Here is a 17,032-nt window from a genome sequence, read left to right on the forward strand (position 1 = left end):
AGCCGGTGTATTGGTGCGTTTACACACACGAAGGCCTTGAGACAGCTGTGAAGAAGGTAGTGACTCTGGCTCCGCCCCAGCGTGCCTGACTATACAGTATACACCTGGGACACCCAAGGTTGCCTTTGGTTGTGAGTATACGGGTCGCGACTCCTCGAGCCCGTTGGCGTATAGTAGTTTGCAGCTAACACAGAGGGGGGGGTTGGCACCTTCGAGGTTTTCCCTCCTCAATTCCAACGTTGTTCAGTGGGAAGCACGTGTGTTCCTAGCGTCGTCTTCCTGCTCACTAAGCTCTTCCTCCTACCAACACTCGCCTGCGCATCGTGCCACCGTTGTGTCTGGGTTGCACGAGCCGCAAGTGAGTGTCGCGTCCGTGACCGCGTTAATCCAAGAGCTTCTTGGGCGCCATCTACAGGCTGAACCCGAAGGCCGTCGCGTAGACGGCCGTGTTGTGTGCCGGTGAGCCCCATAAAGTGGTCCTGAACGTGGAATCCGACGCCGATAAACTGCATGTTGTCTGCTCGACGACAAACAGCCACGGCTGCATGACGACGCTGGGCGTGATGCTCCTGTCCTAGCGACCGTAGCCGGTGTATTGGTGCGTTTACACACACGAAGGCCTTGAGACAGCTGTGAAGAAGGTAGTGACTCTGGCTCCGCCCCAGCGTGCCTGACTATACAGTATACACCTGGGACACCCAAGGTTGCCTTTGGTTGTGAGTATACGGGTCGCGACTCCTTGAGCCCGTTGGCGTATAGTAGTTTGCAGCTAACACAGAGGGGGGGTTGGCACCTTCGAGGTTTTCCCTCCTCAATTCCAACGTTGTTCAGTGGGAAGCACGTGTGTTCCTAGCGTCGTCTTCCTGCTCACTAAGCTCTTCCTCCTACCAACACTCGCCTGCGCATCGTGCCACCGTTGTGTCTGGGTTGCACGAGCCGCAAGTGAGTGTCGCGTCCGTGACCGCGTTAATCCAAGAGCTTCTTGGGCGCCATCTACAGGCTGAACCCGAAGGCCGTCGCGTAGACGGCCGTGTTGTGTGCCGGTGAGCCCCATAAAGTGGTCCTGAACGTGGAATCCGACGCCGATAAACTGCATGTTGTCTGCTCGACGACAAACAGCCACGGCTGCATGACGACGCTGGGCGTGATGCTCCTGTCCTAGCGACCGTAGCCGGTGTATTGGTGCGTTTACACACACGAAGGCCTTGAGACAGCTGTGAAGAAGGTAGTGACTCTGGCTCCGCCCCAGCGTGCCTGACTATACAGTATACACCTGGGACACCCAAGGTTGCCTTTGGTTGTGAGTATACGGGTCGCGACTCCTCGAGCCCGTTGGCGTATAGTAGTTTGCAGCTAACACAGAGGGGGGGGTTGGCACCTTCGAGGTTTTCCCTCCTCAATTCCAACGTTGTTCAGTGGGAAGCACGTGTGTTCCTAGCGTCGTCTTCCTGCTCACTAAGCTCTTCCTCCTACCAACACTCGCCTGCGCATCGTGCCACCGTTGTGTCTGGGTTGCACGAGCCGCAAGTGAGTGTCGCGTCCGTGACCGCGTTAATCCAAGAGCTTCTTGGGCGCCATCTACAGGCTGAACCCGAAGGCCGTCGCGTAGACGGCCGTGTTGTGTGCCGGTGAGCCCCATAAAGTGGTCCTGAACGTGGAATCCGACGCCGATAAACTGCATGTTGTCTGCTCGACGACAAACAGCCACGGCTGCATGACGACGCTGGGCGTGATGCTCCTGTCCTAGCGACCGTAGCCGGTGTATTGGTGCGTTTACACACACGAAGGCCTTGAGACAGCTGTGAAGAAGGTAGTGACTCTGGCTCCGCCCCAGCGTGCCTGACTATACAGTATACACCTGGGACACCCAAGGTTGCCTTTGGTTGTGAGTATACGGGTCGCGACTCGTCGAGCCCGTTGGCGTATAGTAGTTTGCAGCTAACACAGAGGGGGGTTGGCACCTTCGAGGTTTTCCCTCCTCAATTCCAACGTTGTTCAGTGGGAAGCACGTGTGTTCCTAGCGTCGTCTTCCTGCTCACTAAGCTCTTCCTCCTACCAACACTCGCCTGCGCATCGTGCCACCGTTGTGTCTGGGTTGCACGAGCCGCAAGTGAGTGTCGCGTCCGTGACCGCGTTAATCCAAGAGCTTCTTGGGCGCCATCTACAGGCTGAACCCGAAGGCCGTCGCGTAGACGGCCGTGTTGTGTGCCGGTGAGCCCCATAAAGTGGTCCTGAACGTGGAATCCGACGCCGATAAACTGCATGTTGTCTGCTCGACGACAAACAGCCACGGCTGCATGACGACGCTGGGCGTGATGCTCCTGTCCTAGCGACCGTAGCCGGTGTATTGGTGCGTTTACACACACGAAGGCCTTGAGACAGCTGTGAAGAAGGTAGTGACTCTGGCTCCGCCCCAGCGTGCCTGACTATACAGTATACACCTGGGACACCCAAGGTTGCCTTTGGTTGTGAGTATACGGGTCGCGACTCCTCGAGCCCGTTGGCGTATAGTAGTTTGCAGCTAACACAGAGGGGGGTTGGCACCTTCGAGGTTTTCCCTCCTCAATTCCAACGTTGTTCAGTGGGAAGCACGTGTGTTCCTAGCGTCGTCTTCCTGCTCACTAAGCTCTTCCTCCTACCAACACTCGCCTGCGCATCGTGCCACCGTTGTGTCTGGGTTGCACGAGCCGCAAGTGAGTGTCGCGTCCGTGACCGCGTTAATCCAAGAGCTTCTTGGGCGCCATCTACAGGCTGAACCCGAAGGCCGTCGCGTAGACGGCCGTGTTGTGTGCCGGTGAGCCCCATAAAGTGGTCCTGAACGTGGAATCCGACGCCGATAAACTGCATGTTGTCTGCTCGACGACAAACAGCCACGGCTGCATGACGACGCTGGGCGTGATGCTCCTGTCCTAGCGACCGTAGCCGGTGTATTGGTGCGTTTACACACACGAAGGCCTTGAGACAGCTGTGAAGAAGGTAGTGACTCTGGCTCCGCCCCAGCGTGCCTGACTATACAGTATACACCTGGGACACCCAAGGTTGCCTTTGGTTGTGAGTATACGGGTCGCGACTCCTCGAGCCCGTTGGCGTATAGTAGTTTGCAGCTAACACAGAGGGGGGTTGGCACCTTCGAGGTTTTCCCTCCTCAATTCCAACGTTGTTCAGTGGGAAGCACGTGTGTTCCTAGCGTCGTCTTCCTGCTCACTAAGCTCTTCCTCCTACCAACACTCGCCTGCGCATCGTGCCACCGTTGTGTCTGGGTTGCACGAGCCGCAAGTGAGTGTCGCGTCCGTGACCGCGTTAATCCAAGAGCTTCTTGGGCGCCATCTACAGGCTGAACCCGAAGGCCGTCGCGTAGACGGCCGTGTTGTGTGCCGGTGAGCCCCATAAAGTGGTCCTGAACGTGGAATCCGACGCCGATAAACTGCATGTTGTCTGCTCGACGACAAACAGCCACGGCTGCATGACGACGCTGGGCGTGATGCTCCTGTCCTAGCGACCGTAGCCGGTGTATTGGTGCGTTTACACACACGAAGGCCTTGAGACAGCTGTGAAGAAGGTAGTGACTCTGGCTCCGCCCCAGCGTGCCTGACTATACAGTATACACCTGGGACACCCAAGGTTGCCTTTGGTTGTGAGTATACGGGTCGCGACTCCTCGAGCCCGTTGGCGTATAGTAGTTTGCAGCTAACACAGAGGGGGGGGTTGGCACCTTCGAGGTTTTCCCTCCTCAATTCCAACGTTGTTCAGTGGGAAGCACGTGTGTTCCTAGCGTCGTCTTCCTGCTCACTAAGCTCTTCCTCCTACCAACACTCGCCTGCGCATCGTGCCACCGTTGTGTCTGGGTTGCACGAGCCGCAAGTGAGTGTCGCGTCCGTGACCGCGTTAATCCAAGAGCTTCTTGGGCGCCATCTACAGGCTGAACCCGAAGGCCGTCGCGTAGACGGCCGTGTTGTGTGCCGGTGAGCCCCATAAAGTGGTCCTGAACGTGGAATCCGACGCCGATAAACTGCATGTTGTCTGCTCGACGACAAACAGCCACGGCTGCATGACGACGCTGGGCGTGATGCTCCTGTCCTAGCGACCGTAGCCGGTGTATTGGTGCGTTTACACACACGAAGGCCTTGAGACAGCTGCAACCAGGTTCACCATGGACGAGGCCATCTTGGCGCGTGCACGAGTGCTGCCATCTCTCTCCTCTTCAGCTTCCGTGGTGGGATACTTTGCCTGTGCCGGCCTGCCGAGTAGGCAAAGTAAAATCGTACTTAATGCATCAAAAATTTTAATACATATTAATATATTAATATTTGTATGAGCCCTAAATCATGTAATATATTTGTTATAATATATTATAGTCCGATGCTGAATATTACTATAATATAATAGACCAAAATCTGCGTTAATACGAACCCCTGCTTCTACCAAAGCTTTAGCCATTCGCGAACGTGGTAGCATACATAAGCAGCCCGAAATGAGCGACCCGTTCTACCTGGCCGACATCCTGCTGGGGCGCGTGGGCGTGCTGCGCTCCACGGCCGAGAGCATCATCCTGGAGCTGTGCGAGGCGCAGGCCAAGCTCGAGCCCGGCCAGGCCGCGGACGACGCGCTGCGCCTCGCCATCAAGAACAAACTGGAGCGCGTGCAGACGAACCTCAAGCTGCTGCGCAAGCTCGTGCCCGAGTTCGGTGCGTGGGTCGCCCTTGAGCTCAATAGTAGTGCATTCTACCGCGTTCTCCTTTACTGACATGTCCCCTTGTGCGTCCTCCCTCCCTGCTCCCACCGCGCGCGCAGACGGCAAGACGAAGCCCATCGAGAGCGTGAACCAGACGCACCGCAACCTCATGCTCGAGTACCACTGGAAGAACCAGGTGCAGGACATGGGCGCCAAGGCGCAGGCCGTGTACCTGGAGCAGCTGGGCGGCGCCTTCCCGCGGCTCGAGATGCTGGGCGACGTGCGCTGCCCGCCCACGCCCAGCAGCCTCTTCGTGCCCAAGTCGCACAAGCGCAGCCGGGTCTTCGACCCGTACGGAGAGAAGCAACCCGCCACGCTCAACGAGATGATGGACTACATGATGGCCAAGAACCGCAAGCTCAAGTTCTTCAAGCATGCCGAGACCACGCGCGGCGGCCGCCGAGTCATCAAGTCCATCAAGTGCGAGATCAACAAGGAGGTGACGGTGCATCTGAGCTTCTGCCCGCCCATCCCGGAGAGCGGCCCCAGCGGCGAGTCGGGCGTGGCCGCGAGTCCCATGACGCCGTCCACGCCCACGTCTCCGGCCTTTGCCAGCGGCCGCCTGCGCAGCACGCGCAACAAGCACAAGAAGCAGCAGCAGCAGCTCGTGAAGAAGAAGAAGGGCGACATGCTCACCAAGGCCAAGCTCGCCGCCGAGGAGGCCACCAAGATGGAGATGGAGGAGCTCAAGACGCGCATCGCGGAGGCGCGTGAGGCCATCAAGGAGCAGGAGCAAGCGCGAGCTGCTGGACTGCAGGTCACCAAGTACATTCAACGACTGTCCATCTTCCCGTACAACGAGGACGCTCCTCTCGGCGCGTGGTCCGAGTCCTCGCACAACCTTTTCCGTCTGGTCACGCTGCACGGGCGTAAGGCGCTGGATCACTTCCGCAAGCAGCACCCGGAAACTTGCTTCTACCACCTCTTCACGTGGCTCGGCTACTACGACAAGATTTACCAGACGCCGTGCTCGTTCTGCAAGAAGCTGCTCGCCAAGGAGAGCGAGGAGTGGGCCTACGTGCCTCCGTCCTTCCGTGACTACGCGAACGGCCAGGCCTTCCACTCCAAGTGTCTACCCATCGAGTAATGAAATGGAGCTAGATATTAAGCAGCGACGCGAGGCTCCAGCCACTCAATAAGTCGAATGCACCGGAAGGAGGGAGCTCGTAGTTGTTTTTGATGTTTTCTTCTAGGTAAGCAGCTACTCGAGTCGGATCGGCAGCAAGCGGCCAAAAGCAGGCGGCTTGGCTCCGTTCGGCGGGGCTTGCAGTCTGATCTTGCTCGAGGCCAAATCGCGTGGGGTAACAGTAGCCGCTGAAAGTGGTGGCTGGGTCCTCGTGAGCTGCTTCTTGTTCGCCAGTCCCATGGCGTCGTAGGCTTCCGCGACGAAAGCTGCAATCACCATAAGACGATTCCTTTGTGAGAACCAACACATCTCTAAGGTGGCTACCCTATCTAGATAGCCTGGGCACGCACCGGCACTGGGGAACGCAGGCACCGCATCAGCTCCGGCCTTGCGCATTTCTTCCGGGTTGATGAGCGCCGAGACTGTGTGGCGCAGCGAGATGCGGCTCGCGCGGCCCAAATTCTCGGCGATGAAGGCGTTGGCAGCCTCCTGCATCTCCTTGGAACGCTGCGAGCCGGCATAGTATCAATTAGAACCCCTCAGCAGATACGCTACATGCACTGCCCTTCGTACCTCTAGCTTGAGTGTCAAGACGGAGATCTCCGTGGCCTCGGACGTCAGCAGACGAGCGCTGTAGGGCCGACACTGCACCTTGTCCAGCGTCTCCTCGACGATGAACTTGCGGCCCAAGCGGTCCACGTAGATCCACCCGCAGTGGTCGAAGCGCGGGCGCAGCTGGAGGCGAGTGACCCACGTGTGCAGCGCCGCCAGCGGCTGCATGGCCGTGAGCTTGCGCTGGAAGAAGACGAGGTCGCCCGTCTCGAGCGTCTCCATGATGGTGTCGTCCATGGACCCGGGGATGAACTCGAGCGCCTCGCCGCCAGGAGGCGCGCGCACCTGGTAGCTCATGCGCGTGAGCGTCGCGTTGGCGCTCCAGGCGCCCAATCCGGCCAGCGGCAGCAGCGCCAGCACTCGGGCTGCCATGATGCTTGGCGGGGCAAATGTGAGCCGATCGGTGTGCACGCACGTCTATGGACCTGCTCGCTGGTTTGATGGGATTTGCAACACTTTCAACTGCGAGTTGGCTGATGTGCCTGTGCATGTTGTTGTTGCCCTTCACTAACGAAAATCGATTCATCATAGGTATTCACACATAAGGTAGATTCACTGGCGGCTGGGTCATAGTTGGCTCCCTCTCTGCTGCTCCTCCTCACCCTCCAGTCTCTCCGCTAGGCGCTGCCCCCGTTGCCGGCGAGCGCAGCGATCTCTTGCTTGAGCCGCTGCTTCTCGTGGCGGAAGAACGCGATGTCGCGCAGCACGTCCTGGTCCAGCGCGGGGCAGACCCCTCCGGTTCGTGCCGCCAGCGCGGCCGACGCCACGCCGTTCCACGCGAGCTGCTGCGCCAGCTGCGAGATCGTCGTGACGACACCGCGCAGCTCGGCCAGCAGCTTCAGACGGCGATCTTCCTGCAGCGTCTGCATCCGCAGGCGCACGTACGCATTCGCCACCTCGCGGTCGCACTCCACGCGCGGGAGTTCAACGTCCTCGTCCATATCGTCAAAAGTGATGACCATGCTGTCGGCTCCGCGCCCTGCAGCCGCCACATTGGACGGGTGAACCGGGACGCCGTTGGCAGCAGCTCGGGCGTTGTTGTGCCAGCTCGGCGACGGCTGCGCACGCACCTGGCGGCTGGTGATGGCGCCCACCTTGGCCAACTGGATCCGCCCTGCAGGCGTGTCGCACAGCATCAGCTCCTCGTCCTCGTGCGAGTCGGCCGTGTCCGAGTCGTCGCTGGACGTGGACGAGCTGTACTCGTCCGCGTCCGAGCCGGCCTCGGTGCGCCGGCGCTTGCGGGGCCCACGCTCGCTGCTGAGCTTGCTCTGCTGCAGCAGCGCCGCGATGAACTGCGGGTTGGAGCTCAAGATGTCGTAGCAGTGGCGGAAGTGGAACGACTCGAACTTGAGCTTCGGGCGCGCCGAGTCCGTCTCCGAGTCGCCGCTGGGCGTCGGCGGCCGCTGGCGCTCCTGCACAAACAGGCGCACGGCCGCCGCGTTGGTCTCGCTGCGCTCCTCGCGGAAGAGTTTGGTGGCCTGCTTGACGGCCTTGGCGGGCTTCTTGCCGGCGCGTTGCAACTGTCCACACCACAAAAGTGCGACACAAACTTCTGTCAATCAAGTGACTCGACCCTAAGTATTATCAACATTGCTGGCAGACCTCGTCCACGAGCGACACGAAGAGCACCATGTCCGGCCGGATCCCGCGCGACCAGCGCGTGTGCAGCGAGCGCGCGCTGCGCGGCGCCGCCGTGACGTCGGGCACGACGGCCTGCTCGGCCGTCACGAGCCCCTGGTAGCGCTGCTGCACGCGCTTCCAGAGCGCGCAGTTGTCGCTCTGCACCACGACGTCCCCCTGGTTGGCGAACACGGCCAGCAGCGCGCGGCCCAGCCGCCGGTCGTCCGCGTGTGTCCAGCGCTCCTTGCCCCTCCGCATCTTGATGTCGACTTCTCTCTTGTCTTTGAAGAAGAAAACTAAATTCTGCCGACGCACTTGCTTGGGAAAATAGAAGGCCTATGTACAGAACCCTCAAACCCAAACATCCCACACAAAAATGTTCAGCACTTTTGGATGGAGAATCCACCCAATCAAAGTGCGTAAACGGAAAAGCTGGGCGAGAGGTACACGCTTGAACTCGCTCCAAAGCAGGGATTCACTTCGTACACACGATACAACTGACGTCGCTCCCGGGGAACTCCCCACGTGTCGTAATACAACATGGCACGTATTGCTGCAACTTGATCCAAGATTCTTTGTACAGGAAAAAAAAACTTACTTGACTTATATGCTTCGTAATGATGGATCGGTCGACCTAATACTTCGTTCGTTCGTTCGTTCAAGCACCCACACTCACCTCAGTACATGTACGCTTAGCCCTTACGCTCCGCCGCATCGAGCAGGTCGAGCTCCTGCTTGAGACGACGTTTCTGGTCGCGGAAGAAGGTCAAGTCCTGTTGCACCTCCTCCGCCAGCGCCGGGTCCACTCGGCTTCCTGCGGCCATACCCATGGGCGACGCTGCGCCGTTGCCGGTGAGCTGGTTGCTGAGCTGCGAGATGGTCTCCACAATTCCACGCAGCTCGGCTAGCAGCTTCAACCGGTAGTTGGCCTTTTGCTGTGTGCGGGGGTTCTTGATCACCTGCGCACTGTTCACAACGCTACCGTTCTGAGCACCAACGCGAGCAACGTGGTTCTTTTGTGCGGCAGGCGGTTGGCCAGTCTGGGACACGGTGAAACCCTTGGGGACGGGAACACCTTCGTCGCTGGACTCGTCGCTCGGTGAGCTCGACGACGACGACCCAGACGCCGAGGCGGAAGCACCCGAAGATGCTTCACTGCCCTTGCGCCGCTTTGGGGACGCCTCGCCATTGTGAGGCGAGACTCTCTCGTGCAGATCACCACTGGCATCGGAGGACTCGGACGCTTCCTCAGGGTCACTGCCGCCAGGTTTGGATTGGCGACGTCGCCGCTTCTGCATGGGGGAGCGCACCACTCGAGGCTTCTTCTCCGACATGACCGCGCGCATGAAGCGCTTGCTCGTGCGCAGCACCGGGATGCAGTGAGGGTAGCGGAACGTCGTGGCCTTGGTCCGCGGCTTGGGAGGGGGCTCCAGGCTCTCGAGGAGCGCCTGCTGCTTGGCCTCCCTGTACGCGCGCAAGGCTTCGGCCTCCTCCGCCTGGCGGATGGACTCGAAGCGGTTGTTGGCCTCCACCATGACTTCTTTCTCGCTCCAGCCCTCGTGCTCCTCCTTCTCCACCTGCGGATTTACGTAAAACAAAGCTTGTCAGTTTGAAATCTTAGTGCAAAACGTTGCAACACCACCCACAAGATACGCACCTTCACTAGCAGCGACATGAAGAAGGCCGCCTCGGGGCGGATGAACGACGACCAGTGCGTCTGCAGCGCGCCTCCAGCGCGAGGAGCGGCCGTCGGGTCTTCTTCGGCGACCAGCGCCGCGTAGTGCGTGTTCACGCGGGTCCACATGTTCTTGACGTGCTCCGTGCCGTCGTCATCCTGCGTCGCGAGCACGAAGGCGCGGCACAGGCGGATGTCGTCCTCGTTGGACCACGCGGCCTTGCTCTTGCGGCGGTTGCTCGGCGTCAGCGACATCGCGTGGAATGCTGGAAGGTTGAGGAATGATGAGGAATCCAAACTTTCGTTTCAGCACGCGACACATACAAAAAACAAGACGCCGATTCTGGGGGACAAAGCCTGGTTCATTCGAATGATATGTACAGATTTTACCCAATGGTATTCTTACCCAGAGGTAATAGAAGGATGCAGAGGGATGCTTTCGATGACACAATACTGCAGTGGAATCTTGTGTCGTATGTAAGCATCGGCAAGCGATGAACACCCGGTTGGTTATGCAGGTCGACGTTAAAGCAAGTTACCAAGATAGACGGCTACACAACAAAATGTCTCGAGCCGACCCCCTCCCAAAGCCCCCCCACACACACTTTTTGCAGGACAGCAACTTCCTGATTGTTCTACTGTTTGTCAACTTCGATCAAGTAACTTGATGGATAAGAGCCTATATTGACGACGTCAAACACAATCGAGCGCTAGCAGGTGTAAGTCTATTGTAAAGTCTATTGTACAAGGAAATGAACTGTTGCCAACAGTGCTCGCATTGCGAGACGCAGCCTGCAGCAGGGGTACAAATGTGCACAGAGAAGAATTACGTGCGACAAACGGTTTCTACGATAGAGGTCACTAACAAAGGAATACGCCCATTATGTCACAGGTTGAAGCACCCATCGAGCTGCAGGAAGCGTAGAGGATGCCCAACGAAGGAAGAGATAAACTTTTCCGCACGAGATTGCAGGTGTATTATCCTTTGTGGAAAGTGCTTCCCCGCCCAGTGTATTACTCTCACAGATACTACTCCTTGCACGCATGTGTGCCAAGAAGGAGTAGGATCCCATGAGAGTTTAGGAACCACAGTCGTGCAATGACCACCTCATACTCGCACACGTACATGTAACCGTTGGAACCTACGCCAACCAACAACATTCGTCGATGGACTACTTCCATGTTAAACTTCTGGGTCAGCACAGCGCCAATTCGATATCTGCAAACGCGTACATTCATGTATTCCTGGAAGCGTTACGTTGGGTAGTTGTTGAGGTTCATGGTTCATTCGAACCTTTCGAGAAATCTGCTCAAATCTGCTCAGTGTAGGTGGCTGCAGTGTAGCCTTCAAAAAGGATATATTGAGCCCCAACGTACCCCCGAGTTGTTAGCTATCATGTTCAAGCCGGCAAGGGCAAGAAAAGTTTTGGAAACCCCTACCCAGCGGTCGCTTCACCTCAGTAAACAATGTTACTATGTATCCAGACGTACGAAAAACAGTTTTTGATGGCCTGCAACTCTGTGGAAGCGAGGGTCTGACCTCCAAACCACAGTGCTTGTCAAGGAACAGCACGACCACACTACCGTACCGATCACTTCGATGACACGCTGAAAAACTTCTTCGCATGGTCGTGTTCTGAAGCAGCTGTTTACAAACTTATGGTGACTTCCACGAGGAATTTCCATAAATCAGTGATTTCACTGAGATTTGACAAAATGATTGTGATAGCTTGAAAGTACTGACTCAGTGATTTGGTAAATAGTAATACTACTAGTAGTATTTATTCGCTTCTTTCGATTACTATATTATTTCGAAGTGTACGGCGAGGCTCTCGTTGGGTAAGGCCCCAGTCGATGTGAAGGAAGCAGACACCACGACGAAGGCCGTAGCCTACTTAACTATGCGTCGACATGTTTCCCCCCTTCACAACCGAGCAGAGTCGCCGCGGTAAGAGACTTGAAAGAACTGAGCACCGATGAGATCCGACATATTAAACTAAGAACATGAACCGAAAACCTTGTAATGTTTGCAGGTGGGTGCGGAAGTACTTTGTCTTTCTACGTTGTGGGAATCCGCCCCTTTATAGGTTGCCAATACACTACTAGTAGTTACTATATCGCAGCACAATACAAGGGTGCGTTGCGTTAGCTGGGAGGACTACTTTATATTCCAAAAAGTCTGCTCGGTTGTATCTAACGTTAGCTCGATTTTACCGACTCGAGTACAACTATATCTTCCATACTGGAACACTTTGAAGAAACTAATAGATGTCTTCTTTGGCTACGAAGTAGCCAAGTCTTGTGCTAATACCTCGCCTACTGAGTGGTCGAGTGTTTTGGCGCCACTACAAAGCTAAGCCAAATCCAAAACATCAAGCATCAATACATGCGCTAGCAGTACCAAACAGTGGTTACGTACTATGTTCACATGCAAGTAGCAAATGAGGGGCGAAGCCCTTCATTTGCAGCGCCTACCATCATTTTTCTTAGGGAAATTTCAGGAAGGTGACTCAATATTAAAATTTGTGCAAAAGGTGATAGAAGGATTTGTGTCGAGAGCACATATTTCAGGTTCAGCAGCATTTGCTAGGGCATTGGTCACGACATTGTTTCCTCCAGCGGCGGCATGGGGAGTAAGGCATCCAAGCATGCTTTATGCAGCGTGGGCAGTGTCGCTCATGCGACACAGAAGGCGACCATACTCCACCAGAACAACTATTAGGCAGAGGGCGATGCCTACACCGGCATCGCCTTCGCGTTTACCCAGTGCTATACTGACACAATTGGTGCATTCAGCGACGTGCATGGCAGTCAGGTGCTGGCCGCTATCGGTGGCCAAATGCACTTGGCACAAAGCCTTGTATCACCTTTTGCACAAAATTTCATTTTGAGTCATATTCCGGAATTTTCCTTTTTTATTTGGACGCAACTATGGCGAAGCTGCCTACCGGACAGATTTTATAGTTTGTAGGCTAAGAGCTAAGGACATAAGCGTTTGCAGCGCCGACCACCATTTTTTATATGGATCCGATGATCTAGGCTGCCCGAGATCCAGGCGGACAGGTTTAATTTGTAGGCCAAGAGCTTAGCTGCGTGGACGTAAGACATCCTCAGTTATCCGTCAGTAACAAGAAACTATGGAATACAGTGTAGTTGTAGACTGATTGGTCATCCTGCATTCTCTTGTCGCTAACGCTGTCCTCATTTCATTGTCAATTAGCTTTGTGTGGTACGGTCGGGATGTCAATATGGCTATATTTGTGTAAGTATGGTGTACGATTGTGTGAGTATGGTGTGGCGAAATGTTGTTTAAATGTTGCCTGAGATACAAGCAACTTTTTTTGACGAATTGATCTGTGTGAGGCTGTCCATACAGCTCTTCTAGCTGTCCTCCCAGGATAATATCATCCTCAACGAGACTTTTACACGACCTGCGTTTATTTTTTTTGGTAAGATGTCTCTATTTACATACTACATTTATTCTGGGGTAGGAGTAAAGCTGCTAGTGCAACCTACATCCGATTATTTGTAGCCGATCAAATGAAGACGAGAGCTATGCATAGGCTGGGATAGCTATAGAACTTAGTGTGAGCATCTTCACCGCGGCGGCGCAGTCACTATCGCTATCACAATTCAACGAGATACAAAGTCGCGCGCGTTGCACGAAGAAGCTCTGAAATCTACGGATTACCTGTTACCTACAGTATCTGTGGTATGTAAATTTGCGTTTCCATTACAACGCATCTCCTGCTACATTGACTAAGAGCCTACCAGGATGTTTATGAGCCTTTCGCCCGTCGACCATTATCATCTTCTGCGGACCCAAACTTAACTCGCACAACACAATCTCGCTCAACTCGAACGCGGTTCATTCCTGAGATTGCAGGATCCGTGGACCCGTGGACGGAGGACCTGTAGCGGATGTTGAAGCGGTTGGCATTCCGCAAGGCTGTCCTCATTGCTACTTTATCACTTTTATAGGGCTGGGTACTTGGCTTCACAAAACCTTGGTCTATTAAAGATAACATATTTCATCTGAAGCTACTATCGATGCATGAAAACCAAAAACTAGGAAGGAAGGGGGTATGCGCTTCAAGCATAGTTCAGATATCACGTAAGTGCCACTGGTTGGTCGCCTGTCTCGTTGCAACCGGAGTATGTACTAATAACATCGACAGTGATACTATATTATGTAGTATTAGTTGTAGTAGGTAACATACTATTTACATGTACTATTTCTAGTATTACTATAGGTCTACATTTGACTTGCAAATTGTATGGACGCGCTAGTACGATACTACTGATGCTGCATCAGTGAATTCAGGCAAACTGTCACAATCATTTTGTCAAATCTCAGTGAAAATCACTGATTTATGAAATTCCTCTGACTTCCACAGAGCAAACAGAATCGCAAAGCTGGTTGACAGGGTTGATGTGCTTCAGCCCCCGCATACATGTATGGGGCGGGCCTCAACACACTTTCCTATGTAAATGTAGAAATGTAGCGCTTGAAGCCCCAGCCTAAATTATCTTGCTGGTGCACGAGTACCAATCAGCCTCCATATAGGCGGACAGTGAACAACTTGTTGCTTGATCAGAGTAAGCAGGTGATACAGTACCGGTAGTAGGTAGATTTGTGCAGCACCAACGAGGCTCGTTACGAGCAGGGAAAATATGATGCCGGCGAATATAATTCTCTTACCGGTATGCATTTACTAATGGTTCCCCGCAGCGTGCAGCTTGGCTTGAGTACACAAATGCACCGGTACCGAATCATTAACTTGTGGTTCATTGAAAAGCACCAAAGCACCAGGTTCTACGATAAGCTTACAGAATACTTTAGTGCTAGGTAGCATTCAGGACTGCCACGTAGACCGTCGAGCGCTCGACCTCGGAAACACGACATAGAGGCGGTACGTCCGAGTCGTGCGGCGCCGACAGCTTAACCAGTGCCGCTCGCGTCTTGGAATACAGATGCAGCACGAGCCTCGAGCTGTTTGCGAGTTAAAGATACCAACAGGATTTGGGAGCGTAGCGGCCACACGTTCATCGCTCGCCGACCCGATCGTGTCACAATCTCAACTCGTATGAGGGTGGCCATAGGCAAGCGGCGGCGCGATTTCGTACCAGTTCACCGTCCTCAACTGTGGAGGGCCATCACTTTGATGACCACCATTGATTAACCAAGTACCACTACAGTCCATGGAAAGATCGGCCGTCCAAAAGCTTCCTCCGCAGATCTGGGGCTGGTGCGCTCGCCCCGTAAAATCTTCGCTCATGCACATGCCCGCAGCGTGCCCGCATGGTGGCTTACGCTCGACGTATGGCCCAATCGCCAGGATAGCAGCTCAACGAACATGGCTGCGTTCGTGCATACAAAGGGCAAGAGCAGTTGTTAAAATCTGGTTCTCGTGATCATGATTTACAATCCTAAAATGCGCGCTGATCATTGGTCGATAAGCGCTCCAGCCAATCGGCGCGGCGCGTCCGTTATGGATCGCTTCAAACGAGGGGCCGACGTACGCGTCGCCACCCAAACCATTCCTCCTTCGACTCCGCCGAGCGCAAGCCAAGCCGCTACCGAAGCAAGAACACCAGCATCGCCACGTAGTCATGGTCATGGGCATCGTGACCGCCGGCATGGGCGCCACCAAGGCGCTGCTGAGCTTCTACGGCTCGCTGCTCTACTACTGGGTGCGCAAGGGCAGCTACTCCGAGTGCCCGTTCTTCGCCGACGACCTGCACGCCAAGACGTACGTGTACTCGATCGCGCTGCTGAACCCGCTGTGGAGCCAGCCGCACTACCGCCACCCGAGCTTCTACAAGGACCTGGTGACCAACCTGCGCAACGTGGCAATCCCGGGCACGGGCGTGCCGCTCTCGATCGTGAGCTACTCGCGCCTGATCCTCTTCCCCTTCATGCTCTTCGTGTACCCGTGGCTGTGCGCCATCGGCGCCTTCTTCGAGCTGCCCAAGGAGTACTCGAACAAGCAGGGCAGCATCTTCGAGCGCTTCATCCGCACCTTCACGCAGATCTTCGTGTGCCCGCAGAACTGGTTCGCCTTCTGGCGCGTCAACTGCCACGTCGTGAGTCTGCACAGCCTCAAGACCGACTCGCCCGGCTACCTCATGGAGAACAAGTGGGACTTCCTGCTCGAGGCCGAGAAGCAGGGCATCGCCGTGTCGCCCTACCTCAAGACGCCCGGCTCGCTGGTCGTCAAGGACCGCAACGAGGAGGGCGGCATGGGCATCTTCATGTTCAAGAACGCCGTGGACGGCGGTGACTGGATCATCCAGGAGAAGCTCGACAACTCGCCCTTCATCAAGAAACTGCTGCCGGAGGTGTCGCCGCTCTCAACCTTCCGCATCATCACGGCCTCGCGCCACGGCCTGGGTGAGGCCGAGGCGCTCAAGGACGGCGGCAACGGTGTCAAGTCGCTGAGCTGCGTGTTCCGCGCCGGTCTCGCGGGCGCCTCGACGGACCACAAGTCCATCATGTTCGACGTCGACATGGAGTCGGGCAAGATCCTCAAGGGCTCCACCACCACGCACTGGTACCGCGTCGGCCCGCACCACATGTTCCGCGGCAACCTGAGCGTCGGCCACGACATCACCAACCACCCCGACACGGGCGTCCCCATCACGGGCAACGTGATCAAGGAGATCAAGCAGATGAAGGAGCTCGCCGAGGAGGCCCACTACAAGCTCATGAAGGACGTGCCGCTCTGTGGCTGGGACGTGGCGCTCACCAACCTGGGCGTGCTCCTGCTGGAGGTCAACATCTCGTGCAACTTCTTCCGCGGCACCTTCGACCAGCCCTGGTACTTCCAGTTCCTGGACGACTACTTCCGCCACCTCGAGAAGCTGCCGACGCCCTCCAAGAAGTCCGACTAGACCGGGGGCAAACGCTGCGCAGTCAGTGGGGCCGCCGCATTCGCCTGTATTGCACGTCTGGCTGGACCTTGCCAAGTGTTAAACAAAATGCCAGCCACCTCTTGCATATGAACATGTTGCTTGCTTACAAGCTTAGCTGATGACGCCAACACTGCGCCTTCACATCTGACAAACCTATTGCCCAGCGTTCTTGCCCGACGGGGTCATGTGAGACCAGGCAAAGGATAAGATACTCTGCCATGTGAGACTTTGCTAAATGTAGCCATGTCGATGTGGTGTTGCTTTGCCTTCCGGTTGGCCGCGCCGAACTCCAATGGACTCGGCCCACGTGTTCGCCATCTTTCCGCCGACTTCAGCATGGACGACAGTCTCG

At 55.8% G+C, this 17,032-nt stretch overlaps 5 protein-coding genes across 5 annotated transcripts in view; 2 read left to right on the forward strand and 3 right to left on the reverse strand.

Annotated features, from left to right (window-relative positions):
* Positions 1–5,819, forward strand: part of PHYSODRAFT_562727 (hypothetical protein) — a gene marked incomplete at both ends in the record, with an annotated part of 13,359 nt that extends 7,540 nt beyond the window's left edge. Inside the window, 3 exons of the mRNA XM_009533717.1 lie at positions 3,663–3,676; positions 4,466–4,685; positions 4,792–5,819. Coding sequence (XP_009532012.1) covers positions 3,663–3,676; positions 4,466–4,685; positions 4,792–5,819 — 1,262 coding nt within the window. The remainder of the gene's footprint in view (positions 1–3,662; positions 3,677–4,465; positions 4,686–4,791) is intronic.
* Positions 5,820–6,206: 387 nt separating this feature from the next.
* On the reverse strand, positions 6,207–6,842 carry PHYSODRAFT_436943 (hypothetical protein; the record flags this gene model as incomplete). Its single annotated transcript, XM_009533718.1, has 2 exons — positions 6,207–6,365; positions 6,432–6,842. Coding segments are annotated over 2 exons (570 nt in total), but the record flags the coding sequence as incomplete, so codon positions are not given.
* A 26-nt stretch (positions 6,843–6,868) lies between these two features.
* On the reverse strand, positions 6,869–8,348 carry PHYSODRAFT_347228 (hypothetical protein; the record flags this gene model as incomplete). The annotated part of the gene is made up of 2 exons (XM_009533719.1): positions 6,869–7,990; positions 8,073–8,348. The coding sequence occupies 2 exons, from the start codon at positions 8,346–8,348 to the stop codon at positions 7,088–7,090; spliced, it is 1,179 nt and encodes a 392-aa protein (XP_009532014.1). The 3' UTR covers positions 6,869–7,087.
* Positions 8,349–8,731: 383 nt separating this feature from the next.
* PHYSODRAFT_355088 (hypothetical protein) lies at positions 8,732–9,400 on the reverse strand. The gene has a single exon (XM_009533720.1). The coding sequence runs from the start codon at positions 9,386–9,388 to the stop codon at positions 8,783–8,785; it is 606 nt and encodes a 201-aa protein (XP_009532015.1). The 5' UTR covers positions 9,389–9,400; the 3' UTR covers positions 8,732–8,782.
* A 5,978-nt stretch (positions 9,401–15,378) lies between these two features.
* PHYSODRAFT_361407 (hypothetical protein) lies at positions 15,379–16,772 on the forward strand (the record flags this gene model as incomplete). The annotated part of the gene is made up of 1 exon (XM_009533721.1): positions 15,379–16,772. The coding sequence occupies one exon, from the start codon at positions 15,379–15,381 to the stop codon at positions 16,657–16,659; it is 1,281 nt and encodes a 426-aa protein (XP_009532016.1). The 3' UTR covers positions 16,660–16,772.
* Between the last annotated feature and the right edge of the window lie 260 nt (positions 16,773–17,032).

This window comes from Phytophthora sojae (genome assembly GCF_000149755.1).
Source record: "Phytophthora sojae unplaced genomic scaffold PHYSOscaffold_7, whole genome shotgun sequence".
NCBI classification, from domain to species: domain Eukaryota; phylum Oomycota; class Peronosporomycetes; order Peronosporales; family Peronosporaceae; genus Phytophthora; species Phytophthora sojae.

Coding starts and splice junctions, on each gene's coding strand:
- PHYSODRAFT_355088 (XM_009533720.1), bottom strand. CDS start 9,388: ATGCAGAAGCGGCGACGTCGCCAATCCAAACCTGGCGGCAGTGACCCT.